General features: G+C 43.3%; 1 protein-coding gene across 1 annotated transcript; it reads right to left on the reverse strand.

Annotated features, from left to right (window-relative positions):
- Nucleotides 1-258: 258 nt before the first annotated feature.
- LOC780646 (MADS-box transcription factor 5) lies at nt 259-8,693 on the reverse strand. Its single transcript, XM_044570679.1, has 8 exons — nt 8,299-8,693; nt 3,302-3,377; nt 2,495-2,556; nt 1,897-1,996; nt 1,678-1,719; nt 1,542-1,583; nt 848-984; nt 259-487 (listed from the first exon to the last, which is right to left on the reverse strand). Exons 1-8 carry the CDS (start codon nt 8,481-8,483, stop codon nt 448-450), a joined length of 684 nt encoding a protein of 227 aa, XP_044426614.1. The 5' UTR covers nt 8,484-8,693; the 3' UTR covers nt 259-447.
- Between the last annotated feature and the right edge of the window lie 274 nt (nt 8,694-8,967).

Below are 8,967 nucleotides of genomic sequence, written 5' to 3' on the forward strand. Positions count from 1 at the left end.
GGTAAATAAGACCATGTGTATTATATGGCTTGAAAATGAAGTGTTTATTATATATTGAATTAATGTTTGAAACATGTTTCTCATTTCATTATTATGGTATAGTTACCTAATTTTACTTTATTTTCGTTATGGAAATGGAGATGAATTGCTATACTTTTATGAACATTTATGGATAACATGTCAGTGCCGTGGTGACTTGTTGTTTGTAGCTATGCACTGACACGGTGCACTACACTTAATTCAAACTGAGAGATTGTGTGGTCAATTCAGCATCCAACATTCAGATAATTCTTCTCTCAAGTTTAAAATAACACACAATATGATTGAATAGTACATAATAGGTTGTTTTAAGTTAGAACCCATTGATAAAAGAAAGCATTGCATTAAATTTTTATCACATCGACCCAACGTAGGACATCTGCGCTCAGGCTCAGCTCATACAACCATTCATTCTTTGTTCAACTGATCCAGGAAATTTCGTTGATACCTGCACACGATCGTAATAGGTAGTTAAGAAAAAAGTTTAATAGGCAAAGACATGTTTAAAAAGGAAACCTTTTTATTGATTCTGCACAAGCTGTTCTAGTCTGATACTTCAGTTTCTGTTGGTAATGCAAATTGGGATTTTATTCCTTTTTTTTTTACATGTTGGCAATCTTGTTCAAATATAGTACTGTATTCCTTTCAAAAAGAATGTTTAAAAATCAAATCATATAATTTACTAAAGTATGAGCTGTTGATATGAGTTTTCCTTTTTGCTGAGATAATTTATTTTTAAAGAACATGGTTAATGTTAATAAGGCATCATACTTGGAGTCTTTTATTAATAGCTGAAGAAAAAAATTACCCTATATGCAGGGAAGGGTCACAATCATGATGAAAATACTCCTGTTGATTAGCTTGATTAGCATGGCCACTAGACCCACTAGGTCCAACATCCTGGCAAGACATTTGCAGCACATTTTCCACACTAGTTTCTTGTATCTGGTACAACAAAGAGGTAAAAATTGAAGCACGCATAGCTCACACTGCTTTCGAATATATGTGACGAACTCAGCCATTAATTTACCATTCCCAATAAAAACCACAGCCATGGAATTTTAACAACAATATAAATACCTTCTTTTGCCAAGAAATCTATGGTCCATTGTGCATTTCCATCGAACAAGCAAAAAAAAATATATATTCAAAAACCCGTTGAAAGAGCAGGACATTATCATCGTGGACTGTCTCATATTTCAGTTGCACGATCTTTCTTTAGTTAGGAGAAAGAAACTAGATGATTGACAATTTAATGAAATAACCGAAACAATACGAAGTCGGCTAGTGCTAACTTTCCCTCCATATATATGTTTTTATTTTATCACTGAGGCTTCCCTGTACTGTGTATGGAACTCCTGAGCGTGTCTAAATGAGGATTAACCAAAATAATTTGTGTATATATGGCACATTCAAGCTAAGCCAATGCTGGAAATAAAATAAAATGATTAAAAACCGTGAGGGAAGAGATGAGGTTTATCACTCATATTGATGTATTATACCTTCTTCCGTAAGTCTTTATTAACATCTTGCAGTTGTTGTTCCTGCACAAATTAGTAATTAGTAATTCTGGGGCCTCTACGCTGAAAGAAATATATTGAACAAGATCAGGGCTTAACAAGACGACACACGTGTTACCTTGCGCTTGAGCTCAAAGAGCTGATCAAGTGACTGTTGGCTCTGTATAAGTCATACACAGAAATAGCTAGTCAGCATGACATTCTACATGTTAAACAAATCTGATCTCAAACATTTACATATTATTACAGCATGCATCTGAAATCTGAACCTACGACTTGTGAAGTACATATATGGAAATATGATCACCAGTGAATTTACTTGACTATGATGATGTACCTTTGTCGCCCTGATATGTTTGAGAGATATCTCAATTTGGTTCTCAAGCTGCTCAAGTTCCTTCATGTTAAGTGGGCCCAAGTCCTCGCCAAGATGATTTCTGTAAAAGATCAATAATTTAATATAGGCACTAACAGCTCCTCTCCTCTCTGTAATTTCTCTATCTTCTCTCAACTCTCTAGTACACACATACACGCGTACTCCATTAATCACTCCATGCTCTCATCACTTCCTAAACTCTCTCCATGATCAAGACGACCGGGAACCATCTGGAGTATATGCATGTGCTTCTCCTATTTATGATCTCTTCTTGCATGCAGGCCATGCGATCACACTAAATCTACCAATGAATCTTCTAATGCAGCAACTAAAATGCACGCAGCCACACAACACACACATGTCTGCGTCTACTAATGTGTGTTTTACCTCCATCTCCCTCTAAGAACACGCATGCTAAGTCCATGTCATCCATGCTCGCTTAGACACTAACTCAACTATAAAATGCATGACAATATTAAAGAGCAATCGATCACCTGGTAAGTAATTAATGATCGACATGATTGATATATCTAACATTTCGTATAGTTGGCTAGCATACCTCTGAGTTGTCTGTAGGAACTCAACTCTTGTCTTCAGCTTCAAGTACTCCTGGTAATTGCTCTAGTTTGGATAAGAAAAATTAACAACCCACTGGTCAAGTAATCGAGTGAAATCATGACTATAATACAGAACTACATTATGCATAAACCATATATATGTATGGTTGTTTACAAGGTACTGCAAAAACTTTCTAGGAGATAATAGCTATGTGACAATGAAAATAGAACGGTATGGCATACTATAAGATACTGCTAATGAAATATTCCAAAGTTGATAATATGAATGACGAAGCGTACATAAATTAGCATATATAGTAGTTTTTACATCACATTGAAGTTAGGGGGTAAGTCCTCTCCAGCGTTAATTAGTTTTGTTTTCAGAAAGGGATATTAGACCCATCATGTGAGAGCTCTGTACATGTGCAAATGTTCAGAAAGTTTTATTTCATTCCGTTAAATACTTACTGCTACTCAGAAGCAGTAGATGGAGCTCTTATATTTCACCATATATACCACTGCATTTAATTAACAGTTTAGATCCAAATATCCAATTTGAATTATTACTTTGCTTTATGTATTGATACTTGATTTTCCATGAGCCGTGAAATTACATTAAACACATTAATTCCAGTCACCAAATTGCCATAATCTGATCCTGAACATAAATCCTATCCAAGACTAACAGTTCACAAAATGCACGTGGCACGCCATGTATATACTTCTAGAAACACCGCTCTAGTGTCTAGTGCATACTGTTCGGTTTTGCACATGAAATGTATATGAAGCAACAGTGTTGAAAAGGTTACTTGTTCAGTCTCCGGAGTTGCAGTTGCCTCGGAGTTGAAGTTGCAGCTGCGGTACCGCTCTAGTGTCTTGTACATGCTGTTGAACAACAAGAAAAATGGATTATAGACAAGCTTTTGAAAGAAGAAAATCATGAAATATCTCTGACCCAATCAACGTAACGTAAGAGTTCATTACATTGTAGTGTGGCATGACCAAACGAATTTGACATTGCTGAATCGTTTGGAGAACAGTTATTTCTAAGTCGACCATTTCGCTTAAACAATTGGATGTAAATATAGACCACCTTTGGGTTGAAGGGTTTTTCTAAGAATCTGTAGGATTTAAATCCATCGGAATTTTCCCTATGAAGGTCCCTATTCCAAACATGCCTATTCTGTAAATATTAATTGTACCATATCTTTCATTAACGAATAGACGGTACTCCAGCCGATTTTATGAAAATTTAAAGCTATGGACTAATTTTAATTGAGAAAATTAGGATATTGGCCACATCACAGATCGGTACTCAAGAAGTGTATTGTAGCTAGCATAATGTAACCTCTAGTGCGGTCCGGTCCAATTTGTACAAAAGGCAGTTCTTATTTGGTGCACACTGCACAAACACATAATACACATGTCCTCAATTGTTCCTCTAAAAAAACATGTCCTCCATTGTCACCGAGAGAACTGGAACATTTCTCTGATAACGTGAAGTATTTTTTAAACTAAATTTCTTGCTACTTTCTCTATTAATTTGTTTCGTAAGAACATGTTATTCTAGAAAGGAAGAAAATGCTGTTAAGTTTGGGAGCGGCGATAGTGGCGTGTCGGCGGCTCGTTCTAGCGGTGGCAGTGGTCGTTCATGATCCATGGATCTCGATGTAATTTTTATTATGTTTTGAGGTGTTTTATATTTTTTATGAATCTTTATAATAGATCTGTGCTCTTTTCGCAAAAAATGGTGTAGCTATGTGTACTAAGATATAAAAAAACTATTTACATTTGTAAGGTTAGAGAAAATAACGCTTTGTAAGAAAGCCACGAATCGGCAAACCAACCCTAGACACCACAACTTGATCCGATCCGTGCGCCGCCGGGCAAAGCCTGCGCGGCGCCGGGGAGGCTGCTTCTCGTCGGGAGCTAGTATGGAGGAGCTTGTGGGCTACTACGGGATGGCGACGGTGCTACGTGGTCAGGTTGTTGCTGTCGGCAGATGATGTTTGGCGGACGAATTGGCGATCCAACGCGGTGATCTTCAACGGTGGCATGGCCTAGCTACGTCACTAAAGAGGAAGTCGGTGCATGGTCCTGGATGGCAGCAAGCTCGACATCAAACCCCAACTTGTCGCGCAGTGGCATGGACGTTTTCTCTTCTTCAGGTTTTCTTTAGGGAGTCTTCGAGTTTTGTTTGGGGCAGCTAGGTAGCGACTATGTCCTCGTCTAGGAATAATGTTCTCCTTGCTCTTTTTCTATTCCGTTGGTGTGTTCATCAACCTCGGAGTGTGTGTGGAGCCGTGTCTCTGGCAGGTCTTCCAAGATCCGGTCGGTTTTAGGTTTTCGATGGATCCGTATATATTCGGCCGGCGTTCATGGTCTTAGGAGTTTCCGCAGGACCGTTTTTTCTTCTCCGGGGTGGGAAATCTCGGCCGCCGGCATCTCCTGGTCTGCATCGACAACATCCCGACCGCTGCTTCTGCAAGCCGCTAGGTTTAGAAAAGTTTGCTCCGTAGGTGGCACCAAGCTTTGCTCATGGCGTGCCGCGGGTGGAATGATGCAGGAGGAGGAAGATTTCGGCACCCCCAAGGATTTGACAGTATTCTTATCTATCTGTGTGGGTGTGTTTGCAAGGACCTACGACACGTAATATATGGCCTTGGGCCTTGTCGCAAAAGAAATAAATTGACAGAAAAAAAAGTAAGTTTGAGACTTAACATGCCATTTTGCCATTAGAAAAAAAAGGGGTTCCATACGATTATGGCATGATGGCGCGTGCTCAATGCAAAGTAAAGCAGGGTACTGTTACATCACTTTTTTTCTTTTCGAACAGGCAGTACTACGGCAGCAATAATACCCTCGAGCTACAGTACGCGTCTTCACGTGTTTGCTACTACTGCCTTGCTTAACTCGCCCTGCTGCACTGGCCGGGCGGTTCGCCCGCTGGCTGAGCTAGCTAGCTATACCATGGTACTCCTACTAGCAGCAACATCTCACCTGTCTGTCCGTCTCTGTCAAAGTTCTACGGCCGACCGGTGGAGACGACGACGACGACGACGGAGCACCGGCCGGCCGGTCACATGCCATGCCATGCCATGCCTGCCGGGAAGAACATCGTAGGAGGATAAACCCTGACGATCCATCGTTTCCTAGGGTCACTTTTCCGTCTTTTTTCTCTCCGGCCGCGGCCGCGTGCGAGTACGGCGCCTGACCGGCGTAGGGAGAGGGGGGTGGGTGGGGAGACGAGGCCTCAATGGAACAGTGGAATTGGATCCCAATGGAACAGTAGTAGAATTGAACAGTATAATTGGATCCCAATGAAACAGTAGTAGAATCTATAGCTAGCTAGAGAACGACACACACACACCAGGAAACTTGTAATTAGGTCGAGCAGTGCCTATGCACACACATAGTACTAATTAGATCTGGCCATGCCAGCCGGCTGGTACAGAGGCCGAGGCCATGTGCATCGCGCTATGCAGAGGCCACACAGCGTGGTGGTTTTGTCATCTCTTATGTATCGATTGAGTGAAAATGTCATTTTTATTAAGAAAAAAATGTCGACATAACAAAACAGGAAAGGGGTAACACCCAGCAGATGGATGGATGGTAGGGAAGAAGCAACAGATCTTTCCGCACAAGCTCTCATGAAAAATGAGGAATTGGTTTGTTTCTAGGGCACAGATCAAGTAGTATTAGCGCAACGAGAATCAGGTTTTTATAAGAGAAGAATGTATGTAGGATTTTAATCCAGCATAGGATTTTTTTTCCTATGGACGCCATTTGAGAAGAAGTTTGCCACTAATAACATTTTCCATGCCTTAACTTTAGGATTTTCTAACAAAAAGGTTATACCTCATGTTTTTTTTTCCTTTTTGCATGCACCTTTTTAAATATCTTAAAATTCTTTTGAAGTACTCAAATGGCCATGTCTGCAAAGTCCCGTGCTTTGGTTTCAGAAACCATGACGGTGCCCATTGCTGTTTTTTGTACTGAAGAGGCGACTAGAAGTGTGCAAACCTAAATAATATGCAGCTAGCTATCCAATTTTTTTTTACTGGATAAAGAATCAACCTTTAAGACTGCAAAATAAAGCCCCCATTTCACACATGCCTGCTCCGTAGATACTGTAACATCTCTTTTCTTAACGAATAGACAGTGGCCCTAACGATTTCATACACACAAAAACACATATGTTTAATTAGTTAATTAGGATATTGCTCGCTGCACATGTTGGCATTGGACAAATGCATGGGCGCTACCATAAGGTAACCTCAAATCCGGTCTAATCTGTGTAAGAAATTTTCTAATTATTCAGTGCACACAACACAAGCGCATTTTTCAAACCAAGAAACTTCGTGATGGGCCGGCGACATTTTGTTTTAGTTTTCAAATTTCTCGCCACCTCCTCTGTTCGTGTCTCAAATATCATATGCACATATAGAAAAAATGACGGCAAATTATACATTTTTTTGTGACTGGTCAATTTTACATGTCAGAGACTGTGTCACGTGTAATTAATTAGGAAGGAATGGGGTACCATTTCCCCCCTGCAACTTCTAGCTGCACTCTGCTGAACAAACTCTTAGACCATACAATAATAGTACGAGCATCTCATAAATCCTCTCTCTTCGTCAGTGTTTGCTTAGAGCTGCATACGATTATAGCTTAATGACGCGTACTGCCTAGTAATGTAAGCAATTTATATGTTCGGTCCTTGCCGTTGCGCCCTCCGGGTAAGCCCTCTCCGCCAGTGGACGACGATGAGGTACGTACGTACTACGCCTGTCTGTCAAATGTCCACGGCCAACACGCACTGCCACTGCCAGTACCGGGCGGTGAATTGAATTCATTCCATCGTTCACATGCGGCCGGAGAACAGCATGGTACTCCTGCTCCGGGATAGGACGAGTACAGCTGAGGACGAGCACGTACACCGATACATAGTATCGTTTTCTCCGTCACTTTTGCTCGCCTGGCCGCGTGCGCGTACGGCCGCTCCGACGAGTCACCCAGACAAGACGGAGAGAGAGAGGAGAGAGGGCCGAGGGCTCAATGGAACAGTAGAATTGGGATTGGTTCCCAATGGAACAGTAGAATCTCCACACACACACACACACACACACACACACACACACACACACACACACACACACACACACACACACACACACCAGAGGGGGGTCGAGGGCCAGATCTCCCAGGAACTCCCCGATGCAACAATGCAAGAGAGTAACTAGTGGCTGATTGATTTGCTTCCTGAGCTGGGCAACGGGCCGGCCGGCAGAGGGAGAAGAAATTAGTAAAATTGCTTGTGTGATTCTTGCAGAAACAAAAAGGTACTGTCTGCTCTATGTGTTTGCCTGCCCAGATCTGGAGATGCTACCTAGGAAAAACGAAGTGGTAGACTAGTATAGTTCTGAGTGATTCATCGATCGGCATGTGCGTGGCTAGTGAGGAGCGCAGAGCACAGGTCTGCCGAGAAAAAGAGCGTTGAGGGGAGAGGCTACGCGCTACGGGATATGGCTAGGATCGAGCCTGGACTGGATGACTCTGTCAGCTGCCGCCTACAGCGACCTCAACTCGCATAATAAACACCAGAAGAGGAAAGGGGAAGCACCCCACCTCGCGCTCATGGATGGATGGAAGACGCGGCGAATCCTTCCCCAAAACAGCAGCGAGGGAGAAGAGGGGCTACCATGGTAGCCATGCGTCTAAATGAGCAAATCTTCAAGCAAATTAACTTTTTCATATGATAAAACAAGTCAGAGGGTAGGATTAGTTAGATGCAGCGATTGTGTACCATGAGGATGTGGAGAACTCGAAGAGGCGGCCGCGGGTGGAGAAGATGATGAGCGCGACCTCGGCGTCGCAGAGCACCGACAGCTCGTACGCCTTCTTGAGCAGCCCGTTGCGGCGCTTGGCGAACGTCACCTGCCGGCTGATCTTGTTGTCGATCCGCTTCAGCTCCACCTTGCCGCGCCCCATCCTTCCGCCGCCTTGCCGCTCGCTGGCTCTCTTCTTCCCCGGCCTCTCTCTACCTCTCTCTTCTTTCCTCTTCTCCTCTCGGATAGCACTAGCCGGAGGAGGAGGAAGGAGGAGCTGTCGTAGAGTACTTGCTTCTCTTTAAAGTTTATGCTATGGTATGGTATGCTATGGCAGGACGGATGGCACCCTGGCCTGGCCTACGCATGTACTGCACCGCACGTACGGTGCGCTCCCGTCTTTGGGTTTGGCCCCTTTCCCTTTCCCCTATATCTCCCTTGAAGATTTCCTCCCCCTCTATCTCCCTCTGTCGTCCTGTCAGCCGTGCTTTCTCTGTCATCGCCGTACGTGGCCCGGCCCGCCCGTCCCGTCGATCGCTCCCCCTAGGCCCTACCTGCCTAGCTTGGCTCGGCAGCGGCCATGGCTCTCCTCTCGCCGCGCCACCGTGCCGCGGCCGCTCGGCAACAGTGACGGGCGGGGCCGGCCG

This window comes from Triticum aestivum, chromosome 7A (genome assembly GCF_018294505.1).
Source record: "Triticum aestivum cultivar Chinese Spring chromosome 7A, IWGSC CS RefSeq v2.1, whole genome shotgun sequence".
NCBI lineage: Eukaryota > Viridiplantae > Streptophyta > Magnoliopsida > Poales > Poaceae > Triticum > Triticum aestivum.